We start from the raw sequence: 18,553 nt of genomic DNA, 5'->3' as shown, positions 1-18,553 counted from the left end.
TTAGAGGCTTAGGAAACACTAGAAAACGTGTACGTGTGCCGGTCGGTAAAGTAAGCGCTAGTGCGTATTGTTCTACGCGTACTGGTACGAGTTTTTGAGCGATTCCTAAACTCTCTAATGTATGACTGGCTATCAGCTGCTATTTCGTAATTAAACACTAACGCCATCTATTAATTTTATTTTCGTTTCAAATATCGAATCGATGACCTTGGCCGCATTATTTTAGGAGCACCTCATTTGAATAAACCTTGACTTAGTGTGTTCAAAACTTTTTATCTCGCACCCCTTTTCGCGTTTTTTGTTGGACATTCTTTTTTACGGGAAATTTCAAGCTAAAACGTAATTTTAGACTAATCTTTTTACAAGAGTGGGCGTATGTCGATTATCCTCCTAAAATTGCATTGAACCAGACGACTCCAAATTACGTCGTCTCGTAATTCCCCCCCCCCCCTGTGACTTATCGCTATTTGGGGCTAACTTGTTTTTTTCAAGGCGAGTCATTTCAATTCAAAAGGAGACTAGCTGCTACTCGCACGGTAGTTTGAAGATTTAGTTCCGCCGTCCGTACTTTGAAGATAGCTTGTGGTTTTGGAAGCCACGCTGACAATTTACAGCAGCACCCTATCCACGTAGATTGCCGATCGCAGAATTCCCAGCCCCTTTCCACGGACTCTTTTATTGGCATCATGACTACTACTGGTAAATATGTTTATTTTATGCAAATTTTATTCAATACGTCTTATAGAACCAAAGCACTGATAAGCGGCCTTGAATTGTGTCACGGGTTTTGTAATTAATAACGGAAGTCGTTTTGGTGAGTGATGTCTTTAATATTAGGTATAGAAAAACCATAGATTAGAAAGCATAATGGTACATGTACAATTTGATGAGTGATCGATCTATTATAGAAAACATTGAAAATAACACAAATTCTCCAAAAAACATGCCTCCCAGCCTTTAGAGATGACTAACCAGCTTACTGTATATTAAGAGATATTTCTGAACTGGGGATGGCACAAATGTTGGGGTTATTGGATAAATGCAGGGGACAGAAAATATATATCCCCTTTAAGCTATAAATGTTGTGGGAGGGATACATGGCATCAAAAAGGGAGGTACACAAATGGGGAGGGGAGAATAATATGGCGTTCAAAAGCGAAAAAAATACAAAATGGCATGAACGTTTTCTTTTGGCGGGAAACGCTTTGTCCCTTGCATAGGCCTAACAATTATTATTCTACAAACATGCTCGTTTAAGAAAACCTAATTTATATTTTAGTTACAATTTTAAACTTTTTTGGCTTGATTAACGTTGATTCATTTAAATAAATTGACAAATAATTTTAAAACGCCGACAAATCAGAGGGGTCGGGTAACCAAACCAAAGCAAAGTAATCGCGCCACATGATTTTATATTGAAAAAAAATTACGATGGGGGAAAAACGTCTTATTTCATAAAAATATCTCCTTGTTCATCCCTAATCGTTTTCGTAAAATTCCGTATTTGTTTGGCGCCACAAAATTCAAAAACCGATATAAAATCAACCCCTCCGATCATTTTTTGGGTTTGTTTTTAGAAATAGGAAGTTTCACTTGTTCTTTTTAAGCAGTCTTTCGTATTATTTTTTTAGTCTAGTCGTCGTCTTTGTCGTCATCGTCGTTCTCCTCGGACGAATCCTTTTTCTTCTCCTTCGGTGGTCGTCCTCTTCCACGTTTTCCTGAAGCCGATCGGGAAGATGCGCTGCTGCCGCTCGCCTTCTTCTTCTTTCCCGAGCTTCCCTTAGGCCTACCGCGGCCCCGTTTAGCCTTAGGTTCGTCGGGGCTGGTATCCCTTTCCTTGTCGGCCGCTTTGCTGTCTCCGCCACCGGCATCGGCTTTTCTCGGTCTTCCGCGGCCCTTTCTCGGCGTCGACGACTCGTTCGCGGAATCCGTGTCGGCCATAATATCCGATAACTTTTGTCTCTTCAGCTTCTCGGTCTAACGGTTTTCACCTAACGTATCTCTTCGGCGTCCTCGCTTCACCGTTCTCTCTATTCCGATAAATTAACGACTCTCGCGGCGCGCTTAGGAAGATGTTGTTTCAAAGTTAGGATTTCCCCGTCGTTGACTCGTTTCGACTCGATCGCGCCCGTTACTTTAGATGATTCAAAAATAAAATTTTCGCTCCTTTTTGCTTCTTTGGGGAAAAAGGAGGCTTCCCGCGCATAGAACTGCAGGGGTACTTTTTTTTTCGACGACGCGTCCCCAAACAAAGAGAAAAGACCCCCTTCGGTGATGTAAAATGTCCGGGGCTCCTACACTTTTTACTCATATGTGGCCTACTTGTTTGTATAGTTAACCAATAGCCGCCGGTGGCGGCATCGCGTAGGCGGTACCAAATCCCATAATTTAACATAATAATATTACACCGCTATATCCCTATTTTGTTTTAAATTTGAAAGAACTTGAATGTTTTACGCGTCACGTGTATAATCCATAAAATATGGTATTTTTAGTTCAAATTGGGGAGCGATTGAAGATGGTATATTTTTTAAGCCCGCCCCCCCCCCTTGAGACCGCGAAACATGGCGCCATTTTGGTCTATTTTTCCTATTCAAAATATATGTACCAGTCTAGTGTTTTTCCCCAAATCGAACTAATACACGTTAGGACGCTAATTGGATAACCGTTTTTTTCCTCCCCTCTTTCAAGGCTCGAATACGATTCCGTGACGCTAAAACTATTTATTATAATTTTCCGAATCCCGCTTCTTCGGTAGTTTAATTATTGTAATCTTATTCTACGCCGGTTTTAGATAGGGGTACTTTCTTTCCTTAGGTAAATTAGGCCAAGTTCTTTTTGAAAAAATTTTAAACATCCGGAAAGAGGAAAAAGTAGATCAATCTAAAATAAAACGGCTTAATTTTTTTATCGAGTCAAGCGTAGAGACATAACAATGTTTTCAATGCCGTTCTTAGGCAGTTGCATAGATTTTGTGGGCCGTTGTAGGACCCCCTTTAGAGGCTTCCTGAGGCGCTAAATATAGTGAATATAGAAAGGGAGAGCAGTCTTTTTGGGGCACTTCCAATTTCATTTTGACTTGAGACTGAGAGGAGAAATAACGGCTTCTGACCGTGGGTGGAGACGGAGTGCGCAGTTTACTAGAGAGATAGAGAAGCCCTGTGCGTTACTTTAATCACCAAATTTTAGCATTCGCGTTGACGATACTTAACCATGGCCGGTGAGTTCTTTATAATTAACCTACTTTATGAGTAGTTTGTCAACTTGATGGTGATTTTAATTAAGATTTCAATATATTCCCAAGGCCAATTTAATTGTCTTCATTGACGCCGCTCTTTATAAACATTCTCTTAAATGTTTAATCTTTCGCTTTTATCAGTTTTATTTTTGTCCTTGATAAAATATAATCTGAATTTATTAAGATGTGCTATAGTTTCACACTTTACTTTTTTTAATTTTTGTCGAATTTTTACATTTTGTGATTTTTTTTTTTCAGATCAAGCATTTGTAACTTTAGCTACAAATGACACTTATGGTTTGGGTGCTTTAGTATTGGCACATTCCTTACGTGATGTTACCACAACGCGTAAATTGGCTGTGCTGATTACCTCTGGGGTAACGAATGCAATGAGATCCCAGCTATCTTCAGTTTTTGATTTGGTTCAAGAAGTTAATATTCTTGATAGCCGCGACGAATCCAATTTAGCACTCTTAACGAGACCCGAACTGGGGATTACGTTTACGAAGCTTCATTGCTGGAGGCTCACCCAATTTACTAAATGTGTATTTTTGGATGCAGATACTCTCGTAAGAGTTAAAATATTTTACCAAAATGTATTTGATCTTGAATTTCCTTTTTTATTGGGTTTTTAGGTATTACAAAATTGCGATGATTTATTTGATAGAGAAGAACTTTCAGCTGTTCCTGATGTTGGCTGGCCTGATTGTTTTAACTCTGGTGTTTTTGTATACAGACCATCTCAAGAAACTTACAAGGCTCTCATTCAATTTGCAGTGGATAGAGGAAGCTTTGATGGTAAAATTTGCGCGATGTAATATCAATTTTTTTATAATATTTTTGTATAATTTTAAATTTAGGTGGAGATCAAGGTCTACTCAATATGTTCTTTAGCGATTGGGCAACGAAAGACATCGCAAGACACTTATCCTTTATTTACAACATGAATGCCAATGCTAGTTATACATATTTACCAGCCTTTAAACAGTTAAGTTATATTTGGTAAGAGTATCAGTTGAGGTAAATTACTAATATTAGTATCATTTAGGTTTGGTAAAAATGCAAAGATTGTACACTTTTTGGGTGCCATTAAGCCTTGGTCGCAAGAGTATAGTTTGAGTACAGGACAAGTAATTCCACGAGGCGATGCCAATCAATCGGAGCTGCATTTACAATCTTGGTGGGATACTTTCATGTCTAAAGTTCAGCCTTACCTGCAGAAAGATTGCGTAAGTTTGGTGGTTTGTATTTAAGTTTGTTGTTGTCGGTTTGTTAAAAAGTTTTGGCCTGTTCCTAACCATTTGACTGTTTTTGTTTCTATAACTAACAAATGTTTTGCGTGACGTTTTTTGTTTGTGCCTGCTAAAACCAGGATATACCTCATCCTCAAGTGCACAAAGTTGTTCAGCAGCAGGTTAGTTTAAAACTAAGATACTGCCATTTTGAATTAACCTGGGTTTTTTTCTAACAAAAGGCTCAAGTGTTTTGTACCTAGGCTTATTGTTCCAGGTGTTATACACGCTGTTCTATGGGTTTGGGGATTTAATACATGACTGTTTTGGAGTGGGCGTTGCATAAAAAATTAAACTATTGACTTAAAAATGAAAATTTTTTTAAGTGAAAAGGCTTAAACCAATTATAAGAGATAGCATAAATTGCAAGGTATACTGGGTCAAATTTCTTTTGGAGAAGCATTTCAGCGCCATCAAACAGTGGAAACCTTTAAAGCTATTTTTATCCACGTGACAAGTTTAACGTTTAAATATTTTTATTTCATAAAGAGGTACATAATAATACGCCTAAGCCAATAAAAGCTTCTGTAGCGCCCTCTATAAAAGAAGCGCACTAAAACCAAAATATACAATAAATATAAAATATTCATACTGTTTTAATTTGTTAAACTTAAATTTAACGACTCTGACATAAGTATTATTATTATTGTGATATTGATATTAGTCTTGACTATGAAATTGTAAGAAAAAAATTAAAGACTTAAGACTAGCCTTTATTTTTTGACTGAACAACCCCAATAGTGGAAGCGCGTTATAGAAATGATGAATTTCCATGAACATTTTAACAAGCTAGCTACGAAAAAACAATTTATGCTATCACCTATTTCAATATCTAAATGTTCTAATAATTTCATTTTGAAATTTCAGTCGGAATTAGCAGGTCGTTTAGCGGACTTATCCCTCTACAGTGGAAGTGGAGCTGCTCTTACCTCTCAAGAACGCCAATATGCCTGGGAACGAGGCAATGTTGACTATCTAGGAGCTGATGCGTTTGAGAATATCCAGAAAAAGTTAGATGAGGCTATCAATGGAAAAGAAGCAACTACCCAGAGTGCGTCTAGTAGTAAAGAAGCCAAGAGTAGTGACAAATGATAACTGGTGCAATAAGCCTTGGTCAGACGTGAAACAGTCCTTGTCAAAGGTCCCCGTGTCTCAATACGGATTACTAATAAAAGAAAATCAATAATATAAAGAAGAGCCTAACAGAAATAGAGAACTTGCGTGCCTATTGTGTCATTAATTTTGAACTCTGCGGTCACTTACTATATTTTTTAAGTAAAGTTATCTTTCCCGTTCAACTTAAAATGGTTTTTTACTGTCCCTTCTGAACCGTATAATTAAAAAAAGTAGTTTGTTTTAAATTTAGCTTTCTAATTTAAAATGAACCTGCGCGTGCTTTTTTGTAGTAGTTGATAAGGTTTTTCATATTTTTAAAAAAATTATTTATGCTTTTCTTCTCCGACATGAATTTATATTTTTTTTGCCATTATTCACTAATCTTGTTAAAATAACTACCGAGCCAAACTGTATTTAAAAAAGTCATCATTGCAGGTTATAAATAGACCATGTTGTTAAAGATAAATATATATTATGTATTAAAAAATATACTTCTAAGTCTAATTTTGTTGCCAAAATGAAATTATCGAGCTCTCTAAAATGGTTGTCCTATCGTGTGTACCTGATAAGTATGAATAATTAAAAGTTAGTACAGACAATTTCTCCGATTTATGCCTTTTTTTTAAGTAGTGGTTTGTATCAACTGTTATGGTTATGGCCAACTTGTTAATATACAAGATTCGTTACTATGGGAACGTCTTATCCAATATAAACATAAGGTGTTTACACATAAAATTGGTTTGGAAGTTCACTTGAATTTATTCCTGTTGTCGATATTGCTTTGGTTTCTTAATTTTGAAACTAAAATATTTGGATTCTGACTTTAGCTGTCAATCAATTTTCAAAAAGTGTTCTAACAAATGTCTTCAAGCAGTGGAAGACCCCAATCTGGGATGCGTCCCTTTACGTCCCAAAGGCAAGAATTGTCAAGTCGAGTGGGATTACCTGGAACAGCCACAAGGTTAATTTCTACAGCCAGCCAACGACCTGGTTCGCGTGCCAATGTCACGCAAAGTCAAGGAATGATGTCTTACATCAGTGTTACTGATCGACCAATGTCTCAACAAGGTTTGACACTTAATATTTAATAATTTTTTTGGCTATTGTTTAACTCACATTTACGCTTTACACTTAGGTTTAATAACCCCTAAAACCGCCGGTAGGATGTCTCAAAGACAAGTTCAGGATAAATCTTATTATATGGGCCTTTTGAGATCTAAAATTAACGAATTGAAGAATGAAATTACTAGAATGGTGCAAGAAATTGAAGCTTTTGGCAAAGAACAGGCTACTTTTGCCACTTACGAGAAGAGGGCCGAAGCTTTGGCCATTGAACTGAAAGATCTACAAGGAGAATTAGCGGATTATAATTTGCTAGTTGATAAATTGAATACAGACACTGAGATGGATGAGGTTCAAGACGAATACAAAGAACTTATGGTAAATTTATTTATTGCTTTTTAACATTGCTTCAATTTTAATCATGATATAAGATTATGTTACTTTTAGATTGAAAATCAACAAGAGGCTGAAAGCATTGATCAAATGTTTGAACAAAGGCGTAACATGGAAGCCCAAGTGAAACAACTCGAAGCTGAAATAGATAAAGAAAGGAACATGGCTGATAATTTAGTTTCCGGAATGAAACCTGAAGTCAGACAAAAATATAATGAACTGAAACAGTTAAATCAGAATCAGCAGGCTCAGCTTGGAGAACTACAAAAAAATATGGATGACTTGAGTGGTAAAAAGCTGCGTTTAGAAGAAGAATTATCAGTGTCAAGGGTATATAACGTTTAAGTTTTATTTTTGGGCTAAAGTGAACGCAATAAATAAACTTAATTTATTAATTTCTCTAAGGTGAAACAAGAGGCGGTAAATCTACTGGAGAAGCTTCGAGAACTGGAAGAGAAGAAATCCGCTTTGATTGAAGAAGAAAAAAGAAAAGGAACACCCGCCCAAGAACGGGAACGTTTGCTAAATCAAGTGAAAGAGGATAATGCGGAATTGGCTGTGATTGAAAGGCAAACTATAGAAGTCAAGGAACAGATCAACCGAGCCCAGGAGGAGTTGAATCAGATTGAACAGGACCTGGAGGACCAACAGGGAGAAAAGACATCCAAATACCGAGAGCTGAGAAAGAGAGAAGAAACTATGGACACTTTCCTAAATTCCTTTGAAGAAACCAAAGTGGCCGAGGAAAATAGACGGAGTCAACTGGAAAACAGTATCGTTGTCTATTTGGAGAAGATAGGCAGGAATTTAGCTCATTTTCAGAACATGCCTTCACCCAATGATTTGGCAATATTAAAAGACGATTTGGTGTAAGCTTATTTTGTTATTTAGAAGCAATGTAATTTACAGTAATTGAAAAAATATATATTTAGGTTTAAAGAAGGAGAAATGGAAAAATCCAGATCAACCGTCGGATCGCTGGGTCAAGAACAAAAGAAGTTGAATGTAGATTTGCAGAAGATTGAGCAACTTGAATCAAAAATTCTTCAAGAATTAGACAGTTTGAAAACCAAAATTAAGACTATGGAAGAGGAAATGAAAGTGTATGAAGATTTGAATGAACTGAAAAAGTCTGCGGAGGATAAAAAGAATAATCTTTCGGAGCAGTTAAGTGTACTCAAAGACAGAGGCTCCAAGGCTAAAAGTGTAAGTATTTATCATTGCAATCTTTTTTATTAAAGACATCAAGATTTTTTGTTTTTAAATCTAGTTAGTGAATGAGATGGATGTGGATCACCTGGAAAGGAAAAGGAAATTAAACGAGAATGAAACGTATGTACAGTTAACAAGCCTGGAAAAGAAGTGGGCTGCTTTGGAACAAGCTAATTTTGAAGCTAAAGAAGTTATTGCTGCTAGTGCTGCAGAAACTGATTATACACCCATCAAAAATCTTGTTAAAGCTCAAGTTGAAGATTACAATAAGCTTTTGCAGGAGACATTGTCCAAAGGAAGTGCTGGAATTTAAGCAATTATTTTGTTTTATTTTATGTATTTTAGTATTCTAGTCATTTGCACGAAGCCTTAATATCAATCAATATCTGATGAAGTCAAGAACATAATGAACTCTTTTAAAAAATATATTATATTTAATCCTACACATAATACGTTTTAAAAAGTGTTATTAAAAAGATATTAGTCTAATGGATTGGGGACAGCGCTGTCAGATTTTCTAACGGAAATTATGGTATCGACGATAAAAAATTATTTAATTCTGGGCAAAATTATTGCACCTTCCATTTATTTAGCTAGTTCAACTTAAAAGTAATGCTGTAGTCGTTTTTAAGTGTTTTCCTCAAAGATTTACATGTTCTTGAAATACTAGTTCCTGTTATTCGACCATAGTAAATATCTTCTTGAACCTAGGAGCAACAAACTCAGCACCCCACACAAGGAGAAGGCAACCAGTCAAAAGTCGTGGATTTTCTTGCGTACAATTTTCATTAGTTAGACGCTTTAGCGCCCGCTGCCGTCAGAAAGTGAAAATTCGGAAATTGTCTTCCCTCCGCCCGTAAAACGTTCAGCGTAAAGGCTCGTCCAATAAAATTTTTACACAACACTGCCTTAGAGTGTTTAAGGCTAGCTGCGTTCTCCTTGTGTTTGTTGCTCCTAGCTTGAACCACTTTGTTATTTAAATCGAAAGTTTTTGAGAATATGATACTATTTAAAAAAATATTGAAATTATAATACAACCTATCAAAATTATTGTAAATAAACGTACCATATGGTACATCGCTAAGATTATGGTACCACCCAAAATTCTACCAAAAATTATTGATTTGTACCATAATTATGGTACGTCTAACAGCGCTGATTGGGGATTTGAACCTCGCCAGATTTGTAACATTCAGATGGCGCTACATAATTTTAAGGCCTTGAACATGCCTTGACTATTCTATTTTCAATTTTATGTCTTTTAAAACGAATTTCATTCGGTTTATGAACAACTTGGCTATTTTAATTTTTTTTATTGAAAATACAGTTAAGAAAAGGTACAAACAAAATGGAATTGAGCTTGGCTAATGTAAACTTTTATAGAGATCGGAAAATGTCAAAAAAATCAGCTATGCTGAAGGGGATATCCTTGTCTACTATAATAAAAAGCCATTATTATTATTATTATTAAACTTAGTAGTGCCAATATTTGAAAAATTTGGTGGGCGACAGAAATATTAGAGGACATAATTATCCGTTAGAAAAAGGCAGCAAGATCAATGTTGCCATTCAAGGCTCTTAAGGAAATTTTCCCATTGAAAATAACATGGGAATCTGACCAATTTTAAGGGTACCCCCTGTCACAATTTTGAAAAAATAAAAAAAATTTAAAATGCTAAAAAATTAAAAATATAAATAAAAAATAATGAAAAGTTCGAAATTTATCAAAATTGTGACATGGGTTAATGGATTTATATATCCTCAAAATTGGTCAAATTCCCATGTCATTTTCAATGGGAAAATTTCCATTTTGTGTTGTCAAAAACATTTTTGGTTGCCATGGCAAAACGGTTGCCTATGGAGAAATTTCCCTTTAGAGTTTTTCAAGTTACATGAAGGTCTACCAAACCCCTGAGTTTGAACCAAATCGGTGTGTTAAAGCCGGGAGTAGTGGCTCACTCCTGTAATCCCAGGCGTCCGAGAGGCAGAGTTTGTGGAAGTCCTTGTGAGGATGACTACCAATCCCCCAACGGGTGGTCGGGATACTTCCGCCACGGGTGTCCCCACCCCTGTCCTCACGTATCCCCCCGTTGGCGTGGCCGTTACACATATCTCACCCTGATTAATCAGTTATTGTGGGGTCGACACCGATGTTTGTGTATCTCGAAAAAAAAAATCGGTGTGTTACACCTCGGGTCGTCTCCTTGTTGGTTGACAATAATATCAAAGATAATTTAAACTCGTACGAGTTTAAATTATCTTTGATAATATTAACGTAACTTCATATTTAGCGCCATTGTCTAGTTGGCTGTGAGTTAGTGGTGCCATCTAAATGAAATAAACATATTATGGTATAAAATGGCAACTTCCAAAGATAAAGACGCGTGTTGTCATGGAAAAAATGTAGAATTAGGATTCATTGAAAAAATTAAAGAATATTGGAAATTAAGTAGCAAGTATTTTCCTAGTAAAGTTGGAGGTAAACCAGCATGGTTGAATTTGAAAGATCTACCAGCGCCTGTTGATTTAGAATGTGATTTTTGCAAAGAGCCCCTTCTTTTTTTACTACAAATCTATGCTCCCAAAGACATACCTCGCTGCTTTCACAGGACCATTTTCGTATTTGCCTGTAAAAATCATGAATGTTCGAGACCGAACGAAAGCGGAAACTTTAAAGTATTTAGAAATCAACTTGAACGCAAGAACGAATTTTATAGCTACAATCCACCTGAAGAAAATGAACCTTCAGCCAATAATAATCCCTATGAAAACCTGTCTACATTATGCCCAATTTGTGGTTGTTTGGGTAACAAGCACTGTGCACGGTGTAAAAAAATCTCATATTGTAGTAAGAAACATCAGATAGCTCACTGGAAACAATCGCACAAAGCCGAGTGTAGTGACGAACATGATGGAGGTAGGCTTGTTTTATCTTACTATTATTTTCAATAATTAATATGTTGCATTATATTAGATGAGACCAGGAAATCAGATTTGTCCAATAAAAGTTCTCCATTACCTTCTCATCTTTTCAAAGAATTTGAATTGGTAACAGAATCGGAAGATTACGAATTGGTAGATGACAAAGAGGAAGAGAATGAAACTGAGGCATTGAAAGAATATCAAGAATATGTAAAGTCTATGCCTCAGAAAGGTGAATCTGAATTTGTAGATGCTAATAATATCAAAGATCTAGAAGAAATGGCTAGCCACGAATCTGACAAAATCTTTGCAAAATTCAGGAAAAGAATCCAAATTGAACCAGAACAGGTAATTTATTAAAATCGCCTTGACTTAATAAATTTCTACCTTAATTATCCTCCCACTGAAGGTCTTAAGATATTGTTTGAATGGAGAACCTCTTTGGGTCTCATCTGATTATATGCCAAAATCTTGCGATATTCCTCCATGCGCTTGCGGCTCTCCAAGAAATTTTGAATTTCAGGTTATTAATCCTTGAAATATTAATTGAAATGTTTCAGTTTTAAATTTTTTTTTTTAATTTTACAGATTATGCCACAACTATTAAACTATTTAGATATAGATCAAATTGATAAAAGTCTCGATTGGGGAACATTGGCTATTTACACTTGCTCTGTCAATTGCGAAGAAGGATCGCATTATCATGAAGAATTTTTATGGAAACAAGATTTTTCTTTAAAACATTAGCATTGGTTTTTTAACAGAATCATTAAATTTAATTTTTTGATTGTTATTTATCATTATGTTGAGCGATTTCCAGGCATTTATTATTTATTTATTAATCTTTGGAATACTAGTCAAAATTTTGCCTTAAAAAAGGTGGCCTTAACGGTTCCTTGTCAGATAAAGAGGGTTGGGTGGTTTATTAAGCAAAAACTACTTTATTAATTGTTTAGATCACTTTCTTTGGAACCTCATAATTAATCATTTTCATAAAATTTGGATAAGGTCTTTATCATTTTCAACGACTATCATCCATAGATTAATGAACCAAAAGATGTTTGATCACGTTTCACTTTCTAACATCTCAATATAAAGTACAGTATAATTTTTTTATTATTGTTACAGGCACGGTAGGAAAATAAATAATTTATACTAGGAAATGTAATTTTGTTATCACTAAATTTTATCAATATTTTTAGTACATACAATGCCATAGTACCTGGAAAAGTCGGGGAATTTGAATATGTCTATAAAAATTCAGGAAAAGTCAGGGAATTTAAAAAATTAGTCTAAATGTCAGGGAATTTAATTTCCATTGCAAATAGGAAACTTTTATTAAAATATAGGTTAAAAAATACAAAATCTTGTCACAAAATAGGTCAGAGAGAGAGTTTCTGTTAGTGGGAGACGGTGGAGGTACTATATCTCTTCGGTCAACCAGGTTGTCTCGAAAAAAAATAGTCGTTTGCATATTTATCCTTCTTCTGGTGGAAAGAGGAGGTATCTGGAGTTCAATCTGCATTGCTGCAGTGGGAGTTCCTGGGGAATACCCAAAATAATACGCATGGCTTGGTTCTGAACTTTGCAAAGCCGATTTAGACCGGTGCTGTAGGCGGAGCCATAGATGAAAGGCCCATAATTAATGGCTGATCGAATGTACTAAACATGGAGTAATACACTCGCATAGAGTTGAAGGACTTATGGAAGCATATGAAACATTAATCCTAACGGGCCAACTTGTTTTGGAGACATGAATAAATGTAGTCCGAAGAGCGATGGTGTTGTTTTTAATTTTTTTTAAATAAACTTACTTTATTATCCAGATATTCTACATTACCTTTAGGCCAACTTGTTTATTTCACGCCTCTAAAACAAGACGTTGCGTACGAAAAGTGTTAACAAGTTTCGCTGATAGCCTACCACTCTATGTGATTGGGTTACTCTATGGTACTGAACGTACAAAAGTTAACCTATTCGTCTGCCCCCAAGTCCCCTACCCATTAGGATTTATAGTAAGTTGAGGGGCTTCAGTGATTTTTCCCCAAGGAATTGGATGTGGGAGTTTCAAGTTAAGCGATGGGCTATCCAAATACCGAGATATTTGTAGTTTAAGTCAAAAAGTTCCCATCAATATGAATTATGAGGCAAAAGTCGTTGGGTATTGACATTTCAATGGTTGAAATTCAAGGGCCCAATTTTGCACCTATGTCGTTGCCCTTAAGTTTAAAGCGGTTGGTAGATTATCTTTTACAGTTTTAAAGTCAGAACCTCGGTACCACATGGCGGTATCATCAGCGTGTAGACCTAGACCCGTCCTTGGGTCAATATCATTACCGATATCATTAATTTCCAAATTAAGAAAGACTCAGTGGGCTGCCTTTATTTATGATATATGATTTTGAGAAAGAGTCATTGCATTGCACTATATGTCTTCGTGGGCCCAAGATATTTCCAATCCTGTGGAGGAAATGACCTGTTAGGCCAATATCCTCGAGTTTCCGAAAGAGTTTCTGTATATGTACACTACCAAACGCGTCTTCTATGTCAAGAAAGACTATCCCCACGATTTCCTTGTTCGCCAAAGCATATGGTGCTAGAATGTGATATGATGTTCCAGAAAGAACATAAGTGATTGTTGACTATTTTGTGAAATGATTTCTTGAAGGCCAAGAGTAAAGCTTTCCCGTTCGAATGGATTCTTCTCGGGTTCAAGAAATGGTAGTATACCGTATCATTCCGTGATAGTGTGGGCGGTATCGACATTGTTGGATTATCCTTGGTGTTGTGTTGGGGTTTGTAGGAGAAGCTGTGTTTGTTGTGAACCAGCGTAGTTTCCTCCAGACGCTTGTTTCCGGAGTTTGGGAAGAAAGTGAGGCGCAATTGTAAGTAGAACTTACGTCCATAAACTGCCACCTTGAACCTCAACGTGGTAGAGGGGCAACCCTTCATGCTGGCCAACTAAGGCTCTGCTTCTTCCTTAAGCCAAGGTGTAAGGTATTGTGTTGATGGCTGAATGGTACCGGGGAAGTGAAAATACGGTATCACAAATTATCCTCTCGGGGAATCAGGCGAATCCCCGTTGTAAGTTGTAACTAGCCTTTCACCCGGGTGGTAACCGTCTAATTTCCTCCATACTCGTGGATCTTTCATGGATTTTTTAAACAAACAAAATAAAAACCAAAATGGGCAAGGGTCTGCTTCCAGCAGTACCCAGCTTGATGGGAAGTCTTGGTCATCCTTGGATGTTATACGAACCTCTAAAACAGGGCAACGCAACGCAAGCCTTAGCCTTGCCAAGAAGGCGGTTCCGTCACTCTCGGGTGACATTAAACCTCTTCATTTAAGAGGCTCAGGTAAGAGAACTCCAATCCCTCCCCTGGGTCTTCCCTATCTAGACCCAAAAAGGCTAAAGAGCATTCGCTTCCTAAGTCCTACAGGGTCGCAGTAAGGTTGCTTAAGGTGGTCATTGTAAAAGATGGCTTTCCAAACAACCCTATCACAGAGGAGGAAATGGGTGCAGTACAGCGTGGGATTCTGGAGAGAGTCGATGGAATACCTTCGGGTGAGCCTCTACCTCTCATCAGGAATTTCCACCTGGCTGGAGGTGCCATTACTTACCTCTGTAGGGATGCCCCAACTGAAGAATGATTAAGGAAAGCCTTTGACCAAAATGACAGTGTTTTGGAGGGCACGAAGCTTCTAGTTATAAAAGTTAGTGAACTACCGAAACCGGTTGCCTTCAGGACTAAGGATGTCTGGACGAAAAATCCAAAAGTCCTCCTAAAGAGGTTGTACCTTTTCAACAACAAGCACAATACGAGCCATTGGAAAATAGTCACCTCTGTCTGTGACAAGAACTTCATCCACGGGATTTTTCAGATGGATGAAGAGTTTGTCACAGCCTTAAAGAGGGCTGCCTACACAAGGGTGGATAAGGGGACTTTCAACACCCCAGCGCATCCTGAATTAAGTGGTGGCAGGAGACTCTGCTACTGACGTGTTGGACTTCGATCTGGCTGGAGAACTGGGTGATGTCACCCTGGACTCCATGTCGAATGTTTCCGACATAACGGTGGTGGAGAACACCTCCACCGGTAAAGTAGGGTCAGCCCAGCCCACAGCGGCATCAGGTGAAGATGCGAGTGGTCTGGCTGGCAAGTAGCGCAGCATCCACACCGGCAACTGTGGCTGCTGGCTGGGTATGAAGGTGATTCAGAATAATCGGCATCACTGCAAGACAGCCTCGGCAGTCCTCTGTCGAAGGTTTGCTGTGGAGGGACTAGATGTGGCCCTCATACTGGAGCCTTGGATCCATAATGGAAGAATCCTGGGACTCAAAAATGCAGGTACTGTATATTATGTCTGCTGAACCTATTATAAGTTCAAAGTAGACGAAGCGTAATCATAGTTAAAAGAGCTTTTTATTCTATCTCTCTGTCTAATGGCTAGGTTTATATACAGCATTTATCCCGGGCAAGAAAGGTCAAAAGATAAGGCGCTATCTATTACTACAAAGGCGCCATATATTATTACAGAACCTAGTGCGTGTATTTTGATACGAAGGGGTTTCTATTCACGCTCTTCCTCTTTCATTATACCATTCTAGGGACACTGTCACTATAAAAATCATCTCCTCGTCAGCTGATGGAGAAGATGAATTAACGCTGGCTTCGGGTTATTTTCCTTATGATGGTTATCCCCTCCATCACAGTAGGTTGCCAATCTGGAATATTCGGTTAGTACTAAACTACATTTTCTTGACAAACATAATACGCCAACTTTTGTTACAAGTAATAGGAGTGAGGTTATTGATTTAACAGAAAGTGTTTTACCCTCAGTAGCACAATGGCATGTGTCCAATGAACCATCACTTTCGGATCATAGACTAATATGCTTCTCTGTTTTGGTGAAACCTGCTCAGGTAATTACTGAAATTCGCCATCATAGAACAACTAATTGGTCTAGGTATATAGGGAAGTCCTTGATCTTCATTTACGAGGATGTGGTTCTAAACTATCCTCGGTGCTTGGGCTCGAAATGGCTGTTGGTCACATAATCGACTCCTACCACTAAACCTGTCTGGTAAAATCTACCAACCAGTCAAGGTTAGTTCCTTGGTCGAATAATGAGATTGGTAGACTTCGAAAAACAACACGTAGGCTTTTTAATAGAGCTAAGAGATCGGGTGATTGGTCAGCCTAAAAACAGACCCTTATTGTATATCATAAGGCTATCCGTGAAGCTTCCTGGCGTGATTTTTGTAAGAGTATCTCTGCAATTCCCAGTAGGCCAAACTAATGAAAATTAAGGGATATGACAATACAAAAACATTCGGATACTATTAAGTTGAAGGATGGTAGTTACTCCAGTTCTGGAAAGGAGACACTTAAGCATATGCTGAAGGTTCACATTCCAGACTCTAAAGTCATTAATACAGGTGACCCTCATGATCTTCCTCTTCAGTTCCAAAGAACTAAAAAGGTAGATTGGGATGTGGCAAAACAAGTTGTCACTCACTCCAAGCTTATGTGGGTTATAAAGCCATTCATATATGGTTAAGAAATTATGTTAATCTTAAAAACATTTAATTTTCATTGAAGGTTATATTTATTTACACTATTCAATATCTTCGTCATCAGAAATATTATCTTTGTTACTAGAATTTAGGCAAGCTATCCCGTTACATTCCGCACACATAGCGGAACATACCATCCCAAACTTACGACAAGAACAGGCTTTGGTAGAATTGGTAGCTTTGCATTTACAAAAATTAACCTAAGTATACTTTTCGGGGCGGGGGGAATATCGCAATAAATCGGGACCAAGATAGAGTGGATTAATTTGCAACCGCATTCGTCTGCCTTCAGTGTTTTAAATTTCCATTCTTGGGTCTGAAAGTAAACTCGATAAATATGTTGTTCTAAAGCAGATTTTGTTGGTGGAAAAGACGCAAGTTCAAAATTTCGGTTTAGTATCTGTTTCGAGACCATTTTATTGTAAAGCAGGTACCTTCATCTATTTAGTGTCTCAGTTCTGATATTGGCACCATAAAGTTTAGGATAATTCATTCACCAGATTCCAAATGATTTTTCTTACTTGCATTTTATTTATTAAAAACCAAACCGTCCTTGACTAAGTTAGGGTTTGTCCGAAAAAGTTTCAAAAATGCCTGTTTTCCTCTATTGCCGCACCCGGATAGAGCGTGAATGAACGGAAAAATAGTTGCTATGTCTCCAAGTTTGGTTTTTAAGTCAAAAACGTCAGTGACCTTATCCGGATTGCTCGATTTCCCAGGACGTACCATGTACATATTTTTAAAAGTAGTATGGTAAACCAGCAATACCAATACATCGGTGTCCTCGGAAATAACACAAACAGACTTCTTTGGTTCCCAAAGAGAAAGAGCTGTTGATATAATGACGGTATCGGCGTCTGATGGGGCTTGAACCACTTGAATGTGAGACTTCTTGAAATGCTTCGATAAAATGGATATGAACTGTTTCTTGTTTTTCGTGATTCCAAGAAAATCCGTTTGGCTTTGTGAAACCGCAAGCCTATCCGGTACAACAACATCTACCACTGATTTGGTTCTTCTAATGTGTTCTTGCGCTTTTGTTGATGGAACTGATTCGTCGTACCCATCAAATACGACAGTTACCTCGACACCGTGTATAAAATTAACATACAGTGGCGTAGCGAGGGGATCGCAGGTGGGGCATCCGCCCCGGGCGCCATTCATTAGGGGGCGCCAAAAACTGTTTGACGACCTTTTTGTCAACGAACAAAGTGGCATTTTTGATATTTTTTAAGCAAAAGGGCACCATTTAAGAGATTTGCCCATGGCGCCACAGACCCTCACTACACCACTGTTATCATACTGAGTGAAAATATCTCCATAGGTAGATGGACGTTGCCAAACAACTTTGCGCAGTAAAAACCCTCCGTCGACAACAATAGCCATATTTTCCGATTGCGGTAGAGATTTTCTGGGTTCAACAACTTTATCTAATTCCTTGAGTAGATTTGATTTCGTTGCTTTTCGTAGTTTGTGCAAATTATCCGATTAAAAAGTTGAATAGGATTGATAGGAATGTCTTCGTTGTTTATTCGAATAATTTCTTGTTGACAAAGGCGAGTGTTTTCACTTTGTCATTACGATTAAATTTTACGTCTTTTATTTTCTTACCAACGGCGTTAATGACTAATCCCAGGTAGCAACAGCACGTGTAGATTTGGTGGATACTAGGTTATTATAGTGGAACAGACGTGTGGAGAAATATAACACGTGGTCCACACGTGTTTCTGGGGTTTTTTG

At 37.5% G+C, this 18,553-nt stretch overlaps 4 protein-coding genes across 6 annotated transcripts; 3 read left to right on the top strand and 1 right to left on the bottom strand.

Annotated features, from left to right (window-relative positions):
- Positions 1-453: 453 nt before the first annotated feature.
- On the top strand, positions 454-6,234 carry Gyg (glycogenin 1). 3 transcript variants are annotated; one of them, XM_090168672.1, is made up of 7 exons: positions 454-699; positions 3,497-3,807; positions 3,874-4,036; positions 4,099-4,225; positions 4,287-4,467; positions 4,611-4,652; positions 5,398-6,234. In XM_090168672.1, exons 1-7 carry the CDS (start codon positions 687-689, stop codon positions 5,620-5,622), a joined length of 1,062 nt encoding a protein of 353 aa, XP_090024798.1. In that variant the 5' UTR covers positions 454-686; the 3' UTR covers positions 5,623-6,234. The 3 variants fall into 3 exon arrangements, with proteins under 3 accessions (XP_090024798.1, XP_090024800.1, XP_090024799.1); XM_090168673.1 differs by lacking the exon at positions 454-699 and adding an exon at positions 2,859-3,220; XM_090168674.1 differs by lacking the exon at positions 4,611-4,652 and having other exon boundaries at positions 477-699; positions 5,398-6,232.
- On the bottom strand, positions 810-2,292 carry LOC149952643 (uncharacterized). Its single transcript, XM_090168675.1, has one exon. The coding sequence runs from the start codon at positions 1,939-1,941 to the stop codon at positions 1,633-1,635; it is 309 nt and encodes a 102-aa protein (XP_090024801.1). The 5' UTR covers positions 1,942-2,292; the 3' UTR covers positions 810-1,632.
- A 210-nt stretch (positions 6,235-6,444) lies between the features above and the next one.
- Positions 6,445-8,808, top strand: LOC149952641 (intraflagellar transport protein 74 homolog). The gene is made up of 6 exons (XM_090170214.1): positions 6,445-6,714; positions 6,782-7,086; positions 7,156-7,431; positions 7,507-7,970; positions 8,034-8,307; positions 8,372-8,808. Exons 1-6 carry the CDS (start codon positions 6,507-6,509, stop codon positions 8,624-8,626), a joined length of 1,782 nt encoding a protein of 593 aa, XP_090026340.1. The 5' UTR covers positions 6,445-6,506; the 3' UTR covers positions 8,627-8,808.
- A 1,863-nt stretch (positions 8,809-10,671) lies between these two features.
- Positions 10,672-12,280, top strand: LOC149952640 (uS5 assembly chaperone PDCD2-like). Its single transcript, XM_090170213.1, has 4 exons — positions 10,672-11,230; positions 11,288-11,583; positions 11,645-11,758; positions 11,824-12,280. The coding sequence occupies exons 1-4, from the start codon at positions 10,672-10,674 to the stop codon at positions 11,980-11,982; spliced, it is 1,128 nt and encodes a 375-aa protein (XP_090026339.1). The 3' UTR covers positions 11,983-12,280.
- The last annotated feature ends 6,273 nt before the right edge of the window (positions 12,281-18,553 follow it).

The sequence above is a fragment of the Leiobunum rupestre genome, chromosome 3 (genome assembly GCF_980474605.1).
Source record: "Leiobunum rupestre chromosome 3, qqLeiRupe1.1.hap1, whole genome shotgun sequence".
NCBI lineage: Eukaryota > Metazoa > Arthropoda > Arachnida > Opiliones > Sclerosomatidae > Leiobunum > Leiobunum rupestre.
This window is presented reverse-complemented; position numbering and strand designations above follow the sequence as displayed.